The sequence below is a fragment of the Mustela lutreola genome, chromosome 11, assembly GCF_030435805.1.
Source record: "Mustela lutreola isolate mMusLut2 chromosome 11, mMusLut2.pri, whole genome shotgun sequence".
Lineage (NCBI taxonomy): Eukaryota > Metazoa > Chordata > Mammalia > Carnivora > Mustelidae > Mustela > Mustela lutreola.
Window position 1 is genome coordinate 95,012,457 of NC_081300.1, and position 17,965 is coordinate 95,030,421.

General features: G+C 49.5%; 2 protein-coding genes across 8 annotated transcripts in view; both read right to left on the minus strand.

Moving 5' to 3' along the window:
- The window catches only part of CAMKK2 (calcium/calmodulin dependent protein kinase kinase 2), a 48,277-nt gene extending 39,291 nt beyond the window's left edge, over nt 1-8,986 (minus strand). The window contains exon 1 of one of the 5 annotated variants that reach the window (XM_059140893.1): nt 8,889-8,986. The gene's annotated coding sequence lies outside the window, so the exon portion shown is untranslated. The remainder of the gene's footprint in view (nt 1-8,888) is intronic. The other 4 variants (XM_059140894.1, XM_059140896.1, XM_059140892.1 and 1 more) reach the window with 4 other exon arrangements.
- An 8,296-nt stretch (nt 8,987-17,282) lies between these two features.
- Nucleotides 17,283-17,965, minus strand: part of ANAPC5 (anaphase promoting complex subunit 5) — a 46,212-nt gene continuing 45,529 nt past the window's right edge. For all 3 annotated transcript variants that reach the window (XM_059139446.1, XM_059139445.1, XM_059139447.1), the window contains one exon: nt 17,283-17,623. In XM_059139446.1, coding sequence (XP_058995429.1) covers nt 17,426-17,623 — 198 coding nt within the window. In that variant the 3' untranslated portion in view covers nt 17,283-17,425. The remainder of the gene's footprint in view (nt 17,624-17,965) is intronic.

A 17,965-nucleotide genomic window follows, 5' to 3' on the forward strand; every position in this document is an offset into this window, starting at 1 on the left:
GCAGAACAGATTCTCCCTCCCGATGCTTGACCTAGGGTTTCTGGCCTCCACAACGGTGAGCCTCTCCAGTTCTGCTGCTGAAGCCTCCCGTCTGCGGACCGTCCTCCCAGCAGTCCTAGCAAGGGAACACAACTCCCGCCCACCCACAGAAACCAGCTGCCTCAAGGCCACCGATGACAGGTGTTTCCCAAAGGAGGAGCGGGAGACCTGGGGGGCTCGGCGGGACTGGCCGACACAGCACTAAGGTTTGATGCCAGCGGGAACACCCCAGATTCCAGCCCTGGCCCAGCCAAACCCTTACCCCTTTCGTCACACCAACCCTTACAAATGTCTCTCGAGCACTCTGTTTGAGGCACGGAACCGACTGTCTCCCCAGAGACAAAGGCCCTCCCTTGGCAGAGGTTAGGAGGGATAATGCCGGTTTCAGCTTAGCGTGCCCAGACCCCGTCCCTGTCACAGTCCCGAGAGCAACAAGGTGGCAAGTGGGGACTCAGGGGTCAACTGGCCAGGCCTACCCTGTGTCTGAAACTATTTGAATGCGATGTCAACATCTCAAAGCCAGGACATTTCTGAATCAAGGCAAAATTTCCAGTCTCTTGAGGTCCTGGGCACTCCAACAGCACCTGGTCTGTATTCTCTCCCGGCAAGAATTCACTGCAGCTTTGGACAGGAAATACAGTTGCCTGCGTACCACAGTCCTTGCTACCACTACCACCACCCTCACCTCCTCCCCGCCCCCACCTCCCTCGCCTCCCCAACACCAAGGACAGGCTGAGTGCACGGGTCACACGCTTGCCTCCTTTTCCCACAGCTCCCGCCCTATCTCACCCCTCCAAGCCCTGCTTGGAGATGCATCAGATGTCTGTGCTAAACAGGGCACACATCAGGGGTCACCTGCTCCAACCACTTCAATTCACCAATGAGAAAAATGAACCTTCAGGCAGATTTACTGATTTGCCCCAAGTTAAAGTGGTTCCAGGAAAAGCTAAAACCGGTCTGAGTTTTTCAAGAAGGGGCTAAAAATTACAACCACAGCCTTGCAAGGTCCATGTACTGGATCCTAGATCAAGTCCGGGCTAGGCAAAATCCCTAACAAAGGGGAGCATACGGCCCATTCCTTGGACTTCCTAAGACCTCAACCTGCTTGAGAGGGGAGCACGAAGACATGAGATCTTAGGAGGGTCAGAAAAGAAAAAGCATAGGATTTGGAGATATCAGCCTGATTTAACATGTGAGAGCCATGGCTTTGCGTTTCTTGTTTACGGATCAACTCCAGGACCTAGAACTTTCCAGAACACTGCTGACACTCAGTAAATACTGGCTAGAGCCATTTGTTTCTATCACTCATCCCAAGGCTGCTCAGAAGTTTTCTTTAGTTGGCTCAGAATCTATGTTCCTTTACACCAATAACAGCAGACTGATTTACATCTGGGAAACCATTCTTTCTTGTGGAAAGGGGACTCCACAAAACTTGTCTGTACCATCAACTTCAGGGATTCCCATATGACTTGAGCCTGATTAATGAGGTATGAATTACTCTGGTCAAGAGATCTGATACAAGAGTAGACGTGTGACTCAGGTCGGTCCATCTCTTTCTAGGACTTGGCTTAAGGATTGAGAATGTCTCTTTCTGTGAAACTTGGAGCAATAAGGATATATTTCTAGAGTTATTGGGGGCTGGGAAAAACCCTGCCCTAGAATGAAGTCAACAGAGAAGAGAATCAACAGACAGAGAAGAACTGAGGCCCAGAGACACTGTCCGAGTACAGGATCCAGCCATGCCTGAAGCCCATATATACCAGAAGCTTTTAACTACATGATCCCATTTTTGCTTGTTAGTGATTGGTTTTCTGTCATTTACAACCCAGGGTCCTGACTGACAGAAGACACAGAGCCGATTGACAGAAAAGCCTCTCCACTAAACTCCCTATCAGATCAAGATCAACACTTCCCTGCACCATAAGGCTCTCAACCAGACCAAAGTGCCAGGCAGCCGCAGGTCTCCTGGTGACCCATACAGCCTTCACCTTGACATTGAAACAAAAACAGAACTTCCAAAGACTTTCTTTTTCTTTTTTCTCCTCTTTAATCTTAAAGAAAAAAAAAATCAAGGCTAGGGAAAGGAAGGGCCAATGAACAGGACAAAGTGAAGTAAAGATAGTGACCAGACCTTTGATACAAGAAATGTATCAGGGCGGCAGTGGCCATGTCAGCATTAGATAGCAGCCAGGCCCCTGCAGCTCTTGCCAAGTGCCAGGCTCTGTTCTGTGCACTTTGCATGTATCATCTCACTTAACTGTCAGAACAATTTTATGAGTCAGGTACGCTTAACATGCTTATTTCACTGATGAGAAACTAAGGCAGAGTCGGAGTCACTTGCCCACAATCACATAGCGCTTTGGGAAAGCACAGGTGTAAACCAAAGGCCCTTGGATTTGGGGGGACATGGTGTTGAAGTGCATGTCCCTTCTTCTGCACACAGCAAATGCTCCCTTGAACGGACGCTGTTGCCAGGAAAGCACCTCCATGGCTAGCAAGTTCAAGTCCCTCATCTGGCTTGAATTTATATTAAAACAAAATCTTTATCTCTAACCTCACCGTGCTAACTTTACTCTTTCCATCTTCTGCTCTAACTCTTGTCCACGTGCATCACTTTTCACAAGACTTAAATAAAGCAAAGCGTGCACAGAATTTCACATCCTTGGGGCGCCTGGGGGGGTCAGTGATTTAAGCCGCTGCCTTCGCCTCAGGTCATGATCTCAGGGTCCTGGGATCGGGTCCCGCATCGGGCTCTCTGCTCGGCAGGGAGCCTGCTTCCCTCTCTCTCTCTCTCTGCTTGCCTCTCCATCTACTTGTGATTTCTCTCTGTCAAATAAATAAATAAATAATCTTTAAAAAAAAAAAAAAAAAAAAGAATTTCACATCCTTGCTTACATGTACCCAAAGAATGTGTGCACACTCCCCTGGCTTTCATCACCAGCACAGGGCTGCCCATGGAGTTGCTCAGACCCACAGACGTGAGGTGGCCTCCACAAGGGAGCCCAGCAGGTCCCAGACTAGGCCAGGGTGAGAACCAGAGGTTCTGACTCCTGCAGCCTCATGTTCCCTGGGGGACAGGACACTTACAGAGCAAGGAGCTCCAGTGTCTTCCTTGGAGGTTACTGTTTGGTTAATAAGGAAGTATGGAGTGGGGGAAGCCCCCCGCATTCATGCAGTCAAGCATCTAAAAGCCAGGTGCACCCCAGTGGCCCCCCATCTTGAACAGAAGGAAGTGTGAGTGGGTGGGTGGGTGTGAAGCAGGTGTGTGGGGGGAGCTACCTGGAAAGGGAGGCAGGAACCATCTTCCTCCCCACCCCCCAATCTTTCAGGGAACCAAAGGAAGAGGCAGAGAAAGGACTGGAATTTGAGTTTGTAATGAAAAGAAGTAACAATCTGAAACAAATGAAGAAGTAACTCAGACGCCAACATTCTGCAGCCTGGCAGGTGGGAGACGGAGGGGGACCAGACACCCCAGCTCTTCCCTCCCTCTGCAGCCTCCCCGCACAAAGCACCCCAGCCAGGAGCCAGGAGGGGCTGGGAACCGGCTCTGCCTCTGAGGAACCAATCCTGTCCCCTACACCTGGACACAGAACCTGGTAGAATTGTCTGAAATGAATCTAAATAAAATCCCTTTCCCGGCGCCTGGGTGGCTCAGTTGGTTGGACGACTGCCTTCGGCTCAGGTCATGATCCTGGAGTCCCGGGATCGAGTCCCACATAGGGCTCCCAGCTCCATGGGGAGTCTGCTTCTCTCTCTGACCTTCTCCTGGCTCATGTTCTCTCTCACTGTCTCTCTCTCAAATAAATAAATAAAATCTTAAAAAAAAAAATCCCTTTCCATCAGGATCCTCAAAGGCAAAAATCCTAATGCACTTATAAAAACCCCCGATGGAGGTGTTCTCTCTTCCACGCCCTGCCCCCACCCAAACCACCGGTTTCCCCATTTAAACTTCCCCAGCAGAGGCTTATCTCAGACACCACCCTCGATGCCCCTCCCCCCACCCATTCACCGCCTACCTCCAGCCCCTGCGGGCAGAGGGGCCAGACCTTGGCCTGGGGAAGGCTGAGGGGGGCATTTCTTCCTGGGGCCATCCTCTCTCCTCTCCAGGTTGAGATTAGCATTTTTATCTCTGCAACTGCCATCTCTCAACTATTTACAGAAGCCAACGGGATAAAAAGAGACAACATAAAAATAGTTGCTCAGCAGCCTTCAGAATGGGGTGGGGGTGGGGGTACAACAGACTTTTAGAATTTTCTTTCTCTCCTTTTCAAAGGGGAAGATGCTAGAATTGTTTATCTTTCCCAAAGCACTCCCGTAAGAGTTCACAGACCACTCATTTGGGAGCTCTCAGGGCCCAGGGACCATGTGCCGGTGTCCCTCAGCTCCCAGGACAGGGCTTGTCACTAGCCCCCCAAAAAGTGTGGGCTCAGTTCAGTGACATATCATCAGGGTTCCAGAGCCAGTGCTAAGTGAAACACAGCGCCTTGCTCTACCCTGTTTCCATCCGGCCTTCCAAAAAACATGAGCCAGTCAAAAAAAAACAAAACAAAACTTGGCTTTTCTCTATGCTTAAAATGTTTCATAATCGAAGAAAAAAGTTCAGCAGCACCACTACCAAAACGACAGAAACAGAAAACACGGGCAGCTGAAATCACTCCTTCCCCATTTTGGTCATGAACGTCCCCCGGTAGGGAATGCTAGGGCATTCCCCACAAGCGACAGCGCCCACCTCCTCTGAAATATACCCAATTTTTCGCTGTGTTGAGGAAGGGATCCAATCAGAGAAGAAAGGAATCTTAAAATCTTATTTTTCAGAGAGTAAAAAACCATACCCTCCTGAAGAGGGATTCTATTCTAGGAGAAAATGGGCATCATCTGCCATCATATGGAGGTCAAGGTAAACTCGAGAGCTCAGGATTAGAAGGTATGCGAGGAAATTAGACAACTCCCAGGGGCCTGGACCTTGATTTTCTCATCTGTAAAATGGAGCTGCTGCAGCCCGGCCAGGGGGCAACTCTGGAGTCCATCCTCTATATGAACGTTGGCTCACAGACAGTGTTCCCAAAGACCCTGTTCTCCTCTCCTCTCTGTGTTCTACCTACTCAACTGTCAAAGGGAAGGGGCTACGGGACTGCTCTTTTCTGGGCTTCCTCCCAGCTCCGGGTTCACTAGGCTTCTGATTTCCTCCATGGCAGGCATTTCTGGCCAAGCTGTCAGGAGACGGCGCTGACTCCACGCCTGGCCACAGGGTTAGGGCTCCATCTGTCTGGGGAGGCTTTCTCTACTTTGTGGATTTACTTACCTGGAAAAAGTCTCACAAAAATACATGCCAAAAGATGACATGTGGGCCTGCGTCTAACAAATCACCGTGATTGAAGAAATGGAACCGAATGAAATTCACACTCTCCCTGAAAAATCACACGGCACCCCTGTGCACTGAGCGTGGAGGCACCGGGCTTTGGAAGGAAGCAGGATTCTTGTGGCGGAGCTGGAGGGGGCCCGAGATGGAGGGAGTCCTGAAAACCCTGTTCCTGGTAACTGTTCCCCAACTGAATTCCAAGACCCTTCCCTCCACTACCTTCTGTCTGCCAACAGAGTGACAAAGTAACATCCCAGGCCCAGAGGTTCCTTAACTGGGCTCTGAGGAAGCAGAGGTACGCACGAAGTGGCCGTAAGAAACCCTCATAGTGGAAACCACCCAGGGTCCACCAACTGATGAATGGGTAAACAAGATGGAGTCTATCCATACAAGGGAATACTACTCAGCCACAGAAGAGAAGCACCCACATACTTTCCAGCATGGGTGAACCTCGGAAACATTTCGCTCCAAGAAAGACAAGCCAGCCACGAAAGGTCACATATTAACAGGTCCAGAAGGGAACCAGCACAGCTGAAAGAAGAAAAGGCCATTCCAGGAGAGGAATGCGATTTCCTTCACTTCCAAGAAAGAAGGCGCAGAAATGAGGGAGAGGGCCAAGGCGGCACCCCGCAGCCAGGCCTGCCTTAACCCCACCCTCCCCACCCCCCAGGATCCTGTAGCTCAAAGGGGAGGAGCTGACTGGGAGAGCAAAACATCCAGGGAAAAATAGCAACGCAAGGCCCTCTTCGGACCCAAAGGACAATCTGAAACAGCATTTGCCCCAAATCTCCAGGATCAGGAAAGGAAGCAAAAACTCAAGGCTTCCCAGTTACCAGAAGGTGGGATGAAGAAAGCAAGGTTGCAATTGACCCTAACCAAGTTCAAGTACTCTGCCTGTCGGAGCCCTTCCGTTAAATGAGTTCATGATGGGTGAGGACGACTCTGCAACCCAATTAAAATCTGAGCCAAACGCCTTGAAAATAGGCTTGGCTGCCCCACCCAGCAGCCCATCTTGGATGCAGGTTGAGGTTCTCAAGGAGCAAACTCCTGGGTGACTGCACAAAGTTCCCACTGCTAGGTCAAGACCCTTCCCCTCCCACTCCCATACAATCTCTCTCTCTATTTCTCTCTCTTTTTTTTTTTTTTTGAAGATTTTATTTATTTATTTGACAAAGATCACCAAGTAGGCAAAGAGGCAGGCAGAGAGAGAGGAAGAAGCAGGCTCCCCGCTGAGCAGAGCCCGATGTGGGGCTCCTGGGATCATGACCTGAGCCAAAGGCAGAGGCTTTAAACCACTGAACCATCCAGGTGCCCCTCTCTCTCTCTCTCTCTCTTTTTTTTTTTTTAGCCCATCCCTTAAGACTTAGCACAAACACCACCTCTTTCTGGGAGCCTCCTGGATTCATACCAGCAAGAAGAGATTTCTCCAGAAACTCCATCGCCCTCTGCTTCCTTCATTCCCAGCACACTTACTCCTCCTGGTGTGTTTCAACACAGACACTCCTGGCATTCAGGGCAGGGCAATTCTTCATGCCTGGCATGGATCTGGCCTGCTTGCCGGACATTTGGCATCCTTGGCTCCTGCCTACCAAAGCCAGAAGTGCTCAGCATCACTTTGACAACCAAAAGTCACCAGGCACTTTTCCAAATGCTTGCCAAGAAGGTGTAACTGCCCCTGGTGAGAGTTATTGCAGAGTTATTGGTGAATATATTCGGCCACTAGCCCACTAACAACCTGGGAGCAAAGACAAGTCAATACGCATCAGTATCATGCCTGCTTAGCTCTGTGTCCTCCTAAGGTGGTTTAGTAAACAATTCTGGGTCCCTCAAAAAGCTGAGGACAGCCTTGCAAGGGACCCTGCTATAAAAGAGGTGGTAAAGTGCATAAGGCTCAAGGGACTGACAGGCCTGGGTTGGCTGTGTGACCCTGGGCAAGCTGCTTAACCTCCCTGATCCCTCTATAGAATGCGGCTAACTCCAAGAAACACGGGCAGGATTGTTTCCTGACCTCCTCATCTCTACAATGGGAGTAAACATTTCTGCCTCTAGGATTTTGGTAGGCATTAAATGAGATAATAAATGCAACACATAGCACAGTGTTTGGAGGCTCATCAAATGATGGCTATTACTTTGTATGACAAAAATACACTGTGCTCTCACTAGGCATAGCTGCTTTCTACATAGGAAGGGCTTAAATTGAGCAATCTGGAAGGAGGTGCCAGGGCTCACCACAGAGCTGCATCTGCATAGCACGAACACTGTTTATTCTTAAATTGCATGTTTTTGTGGGGTGGTTTGGGAGGGGGGGCTCACTCCCCCAAAACCCTCCCCTTGTTGCTGCCCCTACCTCCCCGAGAACATGGCAGCCTATGGGGACAGAGAGCTATCCTCTTCTCTCGCCCCTGGGGGCAGGGCTAGGAGAGGGGGTGTGGTAAATGACCAGTACCACTCTAGGGGACATGAAGTTTCTATCTCTAGGACTGCAGGGACTTCCAGATTAAAGTTACCTTTAAGGAAGTGGACACTACATGTCCCACCTCAAGCCAGCGAGCCCCTCTCTTACTGAGGGCACTGAGTTCCCAGCCCCCTCCCCAAACGGTATCCCTCCACCCCAAAGTTCTGATGGAGACAGGAGAGGCTAAGGTGCAACCTCGCTAAGGCCAAGTGAGAGCAGCAGAGCGGCTGGCAGAGCTGTGAAAACATCCCGCTTCCCAAACTGGGCAGCGCAGAGGTGGGGGGAGCCAGGAGGAGCTCGAGGCTGGACAGGGTGGCATTCCTGGCATCAAGACCCAATGCTTACGGGGCTGGGCCCAGACTCCCCGCGTCCCCAACATTCAAGCAGAGGGTGCCGGTGAAGGCACCTCTCCGCACTGAGTGCTGCGGACCGGAGGTAAATTTAGGTCAAAAGGACCAGCCAGCGAGGTGCCGGAGGGCGGAGGCAGAGGGCCAACTAAGAGAGGCAAAGGTCCCCAGGCCCCGCAACTGCTGATCCAGGGTCCAGCCCCCTGCAGTCGGTCCCACCCACCAGGGCCTGGGTTTGCCCCCAAGACAAGAGGGGTGCGGGGGTGGGGTGCTCAGAGGCCGGCGGCCCTCTCTTTCCCGGCACTCTGTAGCTTTCCCCACCTGTCAAACGCGAGAGGGTGGGCCTAGGCCGCCTCCAAGATCCTTGACTGCCCCGGCCCCGGTGACATCGGTTCCAAACTCCGGGACCGCCCCTGCCACCCCCAGCCGGGCGCGGCCCGGCCAAGGAGGCCACTCCAAGGCCCCAGGCGCTCCGAGGACGCGGGGGAAGGGGCGCCCGGGGCCCGAGTCCCCCCACGTGGCGGGGCGTAGGGCGCCGCACGTGGGGTCCTCTCCACGGAGGGAACCTGGTGCCGGCCTCAGGGCTTTGTCTGCAGCCCCAGCAGCTGTCCCCCGCCCCGACAGGGCGAGGGCGCCCGGGGCTGCAGCGCCGTGTCCCCGGCCCGCGGCCCCGCTCCCGTCAGCTCACCTGGGCTCCGCGCCTCCGCCGCCGCCGCCGCCGCCTCCCGCGCTCAGCGCCCCCGGCTCGGCTCTGCCCGGCTCAGCGCGGCCGCGCGCTCCTCTCCGCGGCCCCGGCCGGCGCGCAGGGGGTGGGGCGGGGGCGGGAGGAGCCGCCGGGTCCCGGCTGGGGCGCGACGACGCCGCGGGCTGCGCGGGGATTGGCCGCGGCCGCTGGAAACCCGGGCGCGGAGCCGCCCTCGGCGCGCCCCCGCCGGCTCGGCCCCGCGCCGGGGAGGGAGGGGAGGCGGGAGCCGGTGGAGACGAAAGTAGCGGCGAGGCGGCGGGGTGGAGAAAGGAAAGGAAAGGGGAGGAGGCGAAGGCTAGGGGAAGTGATGTGGGGCCGGGAGCGGCCGCCGGAGGCCGCCGAGCCGGGAGGACGGGAGAGACCCGGCGAGCGCCGGGGCGCGGGCTGCTGCGCGGCAACTTTGCCTCCGCCCGCGGCGCGCACCTGCCCCGGTTCTCGGCGCGGCGGCTGCGGCACCCTCGGGCAGGCCGGACGCGCCGGCAGCGCTCGCTTTGTTTGGCCAAACGCGGGGACTGCAGGGCGGCGGCTGAGTCGCGGAAAGTTCCCCAAGCCTGCGGGACAGCCGGGGTCCCGCCTAGCGGCCGGGCTTCCGTCCCAGGTCTGCTGCCTCTGCACCAGGCGCCGGGCGGGGGATGCGGCCTAGATTTCGGGTCTCCACCCATTCGGGGAAACCCCTTTCCTCACCCGCCTCCCCGCTGACCACTACTCAGGGCCCGCCCTAAAGGCTGGGGAGCGGTGTTCCTTTCCCACCCCCCACTCCACCCGGATGTACCAAACTACACGAACCCCAGTGAAGTTCTGGCTTGTCCCCAGGACTACTTAAATGCTCTTTGCGGAATACATCTTCTTTTTAACAAGCATTCTGCCCCTTTGGGGCGCCCTCCTTTGCTGGCGCCTTAAGAATGTGTTTAGTCCCCCAGCTGGGTAACGGTATTGCAGGGGGAGGGAGAGAGGAGACCTCAAAGGCTGCCTGACCCGCCGACCTTAGATGGTTTCGAAACCCAGTCCTGACCTTAAAGGTACCCAGTCGGTGTATCGCTGAGCCAAGGAGCCAAAAGGGATTCGAGTCCAGAGGGGAGTCAGGGGCCAAAGCAATTAAAAGTTCAAAGTCCTCTTGTACTGGGTGGATTTCCAGTCCCCTTCAGTTTATTTAGTATTTCCATGCTGCAGGGGTGCTCACCGACAATGCGGAGCTTTCAACCAGATGACCACAATTTCTGATGTGACTCATCACGCATGCTTTTTTTTGTTGTTAATAGTAAAGCCCGAAAACAACCTTCCTCAATGTTCAATGGGGGGGGGGGGGGGTGGATAAACAAAAGGTATATTGGCCATTTCATGGAATACTATGCAATAGTTCGAAGGAGTATGTACATTCGCTCTATTTGTACACACACGTGGGAAGATCCCCAAACCAGAATGCTGAGTAAAGGAGCAAGTTGAAATATACAATACGATGTATAATTAGTGTTTTAAAACCCCCACATAGGGGTTCCCCGGGTGGCTCAGTGGGTGGAGGGTCCTGGGATGGAGCCCCGCATCCAGCTCTCTGCTCAGCAGGGAGCCTGCTTCCTCCTCTTGCTCTGCCTGCCTCTCTGCCTACTTGTGATCTCTCTCTCTCAAATAAATAAATAAAATGCTTTAATAAATAAATAAATAGGCTTTCTCATTCATGGACACATGCTTAGCCTTTTTAAAAAAGGTCAGTGGGGATTGAGTGTAAATTAAATTCATGACAGTCTGCCACAAAGACAGAAGTAGGGCCAGAGAACAAGGACAGGGAGCATAAGGAATGTTGGACAGTTTCGTGCCTTTTACTTATAAATGAATTCAGCAAATGCTGAAATGTTAAGTCAGTTCCGAATGGTGGATGCATAGTTCTGTGTTTTTCCATATTTTGCTATTTTCTCCCCCCAAAATATGTATTGGGACTGATGGGGAACATTTTGATCATTTCTGACTCTATGTCAGGGGTCAGCAAACTTTTTCTGCAAACGTCCAGGTAGTAATTATTTTAGACTTTGAAACCATAAGCCGTGTGGTTGCAACTTCTCAGCTCTGCCTTCCTAGCAGGCACAGACAAATGAATGGGTGTGGCTGCGTTCCAATAAAAGTCTTATTTGCAGACACTGAAAGTTAAATTTCATATAATTTTCACATGCCACAAAATATTATTGTTTTGATTTCTCTTCAACTATTTAAAAATGCATAAACCATTCTTAGTTAGCAGGACATATAAAAAACAGGTGGCATGCCAGATTCAACCCGTGTGAGCAACGATTTGGCAACCCCTGCTTTACTAAAGAAACCAAAATAGATATTGGTTGATGTCTCTTCCTGTTACTTGTTAAAATATACTATTCTGTATGTTACTAAACTGTCTATGTTTTATTATTTCTTAAGGTTTTATTTGAGAAAGAGAGTGAGAGAGCATGAGAGCAGAGAGGGTCAGAGGGTAAAGCAGACTCTCTGCTGAGCAGGAGCCCGATGTGGGGCTCGATGTGGGGCTTGATCCTGGGATTCCAGGATCATGACCTGAGCAGAAGGCAGATGCTTAAATGACTGGGCCACCTATGTGCCCCAGTCTATGTTTTATTAAAATGCTATCGTTAGCAGGCAGAAATTTAGGTATACAAACACACTACTGTGTAAAGGTAGAGGCCAATTATGTGAGAAAGGCAAGAAAGTTCCCATTCCGCCTGGGTGGCTCAGTGGGTTAAAGCCTCTGCCTTGGGCTCAGGTCATGATCTCGGGGTCCTGGGATGGAGTCCCGCATCGGGCTCTCTGCTCAGCGAGGAGCCTGCTTCCCTTCCTCTCTCTGCCTGCCTCTCTGCCTACTTGTGATCTGTCTCTGTCAAAAAAATAAATAAAATTTAAAAAATTTTAAAAAAAGAAAGAAAGTGCCTATTCACATTAAACTCTGGCCTAAGATACACTTCTTTCTGGAAGAATTTCCTGAAATGTTATGATCCAGGCCCTCCTTGGCCTCTGCCCTCTCTGACCTCCTATAGCAAAGGAGTGTTACCACGGATTTCAGTCTCCAGGCTGTCTCTATCCTTTCCTTTTCACTAATGGGTTCTGATTTGCCAGTAGAGCTATTAATTCCTGGAGTATAGATAGCACTGCATCTGAAACATCTGTTTACCTTCAGCATTGGGGTTGAAAGCACTGACTTTGGAATCAAGAAAGACCTAGTGCAAATTCCAGCTTTGCTAGTGAAGAGGTCTCTGGCCTTGGCCTTGGACAGGGACTCTGGTTTCATCAGCTGTCAAATGAAGATAACCAGCTTTGTTCACAGGTTCAGTGAGGTTTAAATACAACAATGTGTGTAAAGGGGGCGCCTGGGTGACTTAGTAGGTTAAAGCCTCTACCTTTGGCTCAGGTCATGATCTCAGGGTCCTGGGATCAAACCCCATATAGGGCTCTCTGCTCAGCGGGGAGCCTGCTTCCTCCTTTCTCTCTGCCTGCCTCTCTGCCTGCTTGTAATCTCTGTCTGTCAAATAAATAAATAAAATCTTTTAAAAAAAATAAAAATTTTAGGGGTGCCTGGGTGGCTCAGTGGGTTAAGCCTCTGCCTTCAGCTCAGGTCATGATCTCGGGGTCCTAGGATTGAGGCTCTCTGCTCAGTCAGGAGCCTGCTTCCTCCTATCTCTCTCTCTCTCTCTGCCTACTTGTGATCTCTGTCAAATAAATAAATAAAATCTTTAAAAAAATAAAAAATTTTTAAAACTCTCCCTTAAAAAATAACGTATGTAAAGTTAATGGCTCAGTATGTGACACATAAGTGCTCAGAAGTACTACTAATGTACTTAGTACAGCTGGGGCACCTGGGATCAAGCCCCGCATCAGGCTCCCTGCTCAGTAGGAAGCCTGCTTCTCCCTCTCCCACTTCCCCTGCTTGTATTCCCTCTCTCTAGCTGTGTCTCTGTCAAATAAATTTTAAAAATCTTTAAAAATATATATGTATACATACTTAGTACAAGGCTAAAAATCCCATTGTTTATGTGCCTTCCTTATTAAAGTGAATTAACCAAAGCAGAGGACATCGTAATTGCCTTTCGTTAACATTTGGCCTTCCTTATGATAGGAATCATCCCACTGAAGAAAACCATTTTCTTCTTAGAGATATGAAAATAAAAATTGGCTTTGCTTTTTGGGTTTTCTCCTCTAAGAACACTAGAAAAACCTGTTCTAGGCAAACCGATCTTGTTGTCTTGACAACCCAGATTGCCAAGAAAATAAGTAAACAAAGCATCTGAATCTTATTTTTAAGAAAACTTGGGACAGTACAAGGGAGGGGCTGAAAACTAAGACTAAAGAATTAATTACCCCCTAGGACAGCACCACAAGCTCCTGCCAAGGCTTTGTCTTTTCCTCTGGGAACTGTTCTGTGTTCTACTCATGGTGTTCACTGGAATATTCCACCTCCCAAACCTCAAACATCCAGGTAGAGATAGCAGGATTAATTACACTGATATACTGTATTAACTGAATTTCTCCCCCATGCAACAGGAAAGTAGAGAAACACTGGTCCCAAAAAAAAAAAAAAAAAAAAAAGGAGAAAGAGAGAGAGCCTGAGAAGTTTCCCTTCAATGGGCATTAAGATTAAAATGTTTGTTAGTCCTAAACATAAACAACAGCATAAAAGGAGAAGTCAGTGGAGACAGAGATGAAGCAGCTCTTCATTTGTCTTAGATGTACTATGAGAAAGAAAAAATAAGTGTAAGCATCCAAAAATATAGGGACGAAATACAAAACACTCTCAACAAGTGGGAGTGTTCAAGGCATGTAGGTCAACACGAAGATGCTCCAGTGACAAGACTGAGAAGCCTGTCATCCCGGGATGGAATCCCCACAGATTCTTCCTAGTGAGGGGGCTGGGTCAGGCCAAATCTCTGAGGCTGTTCCCTCAACTGTAAAATAGTATTTGGCTTACAAGCATTAGAGATGGTACAGGTGGAAGTACCTACACCACAGTGGCCTATACTGGGCACTAATAAATGTGCCTGGTGTTACCAGTTATCAAATCTAAACTCTGAAAAGAATGTTCACTAAAATATTACAGTACTTCTCAAAACTCCGGAAACAGGGAGCTCTGGGGGTAATGTAGGTACTGGACTAGAATCCCATCTCTGCAACCTACCAGCTGTGTGACCTTGGGTAATTGAATTAACCTCTTTATGCCTCAGTTTCTACATCTGTTAAATGGGATGAATGCTATTGCCTACTGGGGCTCCTGGGTAGCTCAGTCGGTTAAGTTTCTGCCTTCAGCTCAGGCCATGTTCACAGGGTCCTGGGATTGAGCCCTGCACAGGGCTCCCTCTTCAGTGGAGAACCTGCTTCTCCCTCTCCCTCTGCCCCTCTCCCCCCACCCCTGCTCATGTGCTCTCTCTCAAATAAATAAAATCTTGTACAAAAATGCAATTGCCTACGTTTTAGGATTGTTGTAAAGATTAAATGCATCAATATACATGAATTACAACATGGCACTCTGTGTTAAAATATTTGTACCCACCTGCTGCAGGGCTGCAAACACTCATCACTAAATCTGCTAGTTGAGCTCCCACCATGCAGAGTCACTGGCTTGGGTCACCACATCTTTCTTCTCTGTAAGGTCTCTGATAGAGACCCACTGGCAATACAGCCTCAATTCCTTCCTCACCAAACCCTTTCCCCATTTACCCAAAGCATCATTTAGTTACACTTCCATGTTAAACCATCCATAATTACACCATTCTGAATCTTCCCTCCCCAGATGCTCCACCAGGAAAAAAGCCAATTAGCTAGAACCCAGACAGTTCGGGGTGGGGTGTGTGTGGGGGGGTAGTTCATTCTGACGTTTCCAACTTCCCATTTAACCCTTATTCCTTCCTGGAGGAGAGGGGCCCCAGCCAACAAATCTAAGTCACAGATGGCAGCAGGCCACGGACTATATTAGCCTTGGCTTCAGTTCTGCAAGGGGGAGTGTACAGGCTAGCAGCAAGACCAGGCAGGCTGGCTTCACGGGTGTGTAAATTGTGCCCCTTCCTTGGTTTAATGTTCTATTTAATAAAGGGTTTGTATTTTTACTTGGCGCTGGCCCTACACATTATATAGATGGTTCCAGTCAGGTCTGATTTCTGGTTTTCAGGGTTGATATGTGAGAGGTCGGCTGAGCAACCTTGGCCCATCTCTTGGACCTTCTTCTGCTGAGGCAGAGTGATTAGGATCACTTCTTAGACTAATTGCATGGACAAAAATGTATCAGTTGAGAGAATACATTTGGAAGAATTAAAAACAAACTGATAGGAGCATCTGGGTGGCTCAGTGGGTTAAAGCCTCTGCTTTCGGCTCAGGTCGTGATCCCAGGGTTCTGGATGGAGTCCCGCATCGGGCTCTCTGCTCAGCGGGGAGCCTGCTTCCCTTCCTCTCTCTCTTTGCCTGCCTCTCTGCCTACTTGTTTCTCTGCCTGTCAAAAAAACCCAAAAAACAAAAAAGCGAACCAAAACCTGATAATAGTGGTTACTTTTTAGGAGGAAATTACTTTTTACTCTACAGCCCTTAAGAATATTTAATTTTGGGGGTGCCTGGGTGGCTCATTGGGTTAAGCCTCTGCTTTCAGCTCAGGTCATGATCTCAGGGTCCTGGGATGGAGACCCATGTCTGGCTCTCTGCTCAGCGGGGAGCCTGCTCCGCCCCCCCCCGCCTCCTTGTGATCTGTCAAATAAATAAATAAAATCCAGAAAAAAAATATTTAATTTTTGCCATCTACATATATAACCTTTCAAATTTAAGATTTTTCAACATCAACACACCAATTACTGTCTCAGTCTCTACACTGAGCCTCTTGTTTCCAGAGCAGCTGTCTTCAGCTAACAAAACCCACCCCATGAGTGGGAGTTGTTTTACACTGTTTCAAAGAGCTCTAGAGATAAATTATTTCCCATAAGAAGGTTTAAATTTAACGGAGAAGGAGCCAATGATAGAAACCTTAAAATTTGGTTGGTTCCTTGTTGCTGTTTTGGACTTGAAACACGGTGACTTTCCTGTGAACGAACACTGAGGGATAAGATAAATTCATAGACAAAGCAGTAACTGGTTCTGCTTAATTGCAGGTTTGAGACGTAAATTAGATACATTCTATATTTGAGTGATAGCACCCACACACCTCTGAGCTTCAGACCTTTTTTTTTTTAAATTTAAAAGATTTTATTTATTTATTTGAGAGACAGAGATCACAAGTAGGCAGAGAAGCAGGCAGAGAGAGAGGAGGAAGCAGGCTCCCCGCTGAACAGAAAGCCCAGGGGCTCAATCCCAGGACCCTGAGATCATGACCTGAGCCAAAGGCAGAGGCTTTAACCCACTGAGCCACCCAGGCACCCCTTCAGACCCTTTCTTAATTTATAATCACCTTATTTATGATGAATTCCTAGACTTATCATCAACTCCCATTTATATAAAGAGGTAAGAAATATACTCATGCAGAAGATACAAAAAACCAAATACCCAGAAAGTGACTGAAACAGGTTTCTTGTCATTGGTCCAAAAACCATAAAAAGATCTTTTCCTTTTAGGGTGCCTGGATGGGTCAGTCAGTTAAGTGTCTGCCTTCGGCTCAGGTCAGGATCCCAGGGTTCCAGGATCGAGCCCCGCATCTACCTGTTTCTCCGTCTTTCTTTCCCCCTGCTTGTGCTCTCTGTCAAATAAACAAATATATGTATATATATTTGTTTGTACTGACCCACTAGAGAGACCTACCAATACCCAAAAGAGCTTATGTCTGAGCACCGATGCTAAATGAATTCATGTGATGGAGAGTACGCACAGATTCTAATAAGACACTGGCAGCTTTGCTCAGAGAGAACATCATCCTTAACATTTGCACTAACTTAATAATGAAACCGCTGTTTATCAGAAACAGTTGGTATCTTTTGCTCTCAAAAAGAGAAGGGTGGGGCTGCTGGGGTGGCTCAGGTGGTTAAGCGTCTGCCTTTGGCTTGCATCAGGATCCCGAAATCCTGGGATGGAGCCCCATGTCGGGCTCCTTGCTCAGTGGGGAGTCTTCCTCTCCCCTCCCCACTTGTGTTGTCTCTCTCTTGCTCACTCTCTCTCTGTCAAGATTTTATTTATTTATTTGACAGAGAGAGAGTGTGCGAGAGAGAATGCACAAGCAAGGGGAGAGGAAGAGAGAGAAGCCGGGAGCCCGATGCGGGGCTCGATCCTAGGACTCTTGGGATCATGACCTGACCCAAAGGCAGACGCTTAACCAACTGAGCCATCCAGGTGTCCCTAAATAAAAACCTGAAGAAAAAAAAAAAAAAGAGGGAAAAAACAAATACGTATACTCCAGCAACAAAGTAAGACTAAACAGAACGCAGTTTATTGATCAGACAGACATCAAGTCCATCATCTACATGGAGGGAGGGATGTAAACATGTAAACAAGTCCAAAACCTTCTAGCCTTTATGGCGGCTCGGCTCTGTGAGACTACAGATGATTTATCAAGGGCACCCCGTGAGAAGGCAGCTCCTGATGCAGCTGCCGGAAGAGCATCGCACACCGGTTCCTCTCCTGGGTCTTCCCCAGTGTGTGGTAGAGTCTGGCCTGGAAGTAAACAACATCTCTGATTTGCTCTTTGCAGTCGACCCTTGCAAAATAGTTCTTGGCTTCTTTGAGATTCTCGATGGCTGCCTCCAGAGCTGAGGGAAAGTGGGAAAACACCACACATGTTTAACTCAACAGTCTACACATCATTTTCTTTTTTCTTTTTCTTTCTTTTTTTTTTTTTTTAAGATTTTATTCATTTATTTGATGGAGAGAGATCACAAGTAGGCAGAGAGTTAGGCAGAGAGAGAAGGGGAAGCAGGCTCCCTGTTGAGCAGAGAGCCTGATGCGGGGCTCGATCCCAGGACACTGAGATCATGACCTCAGCCAAAGACAGCAGCTTAATCCACTGAGCCACCCAGGCGCCCCATACACATCATTTTCAAAACATAACATCTGGGGGCCTGGGTGGCTCAGTGGGTTAAAGCCTCTGCCTT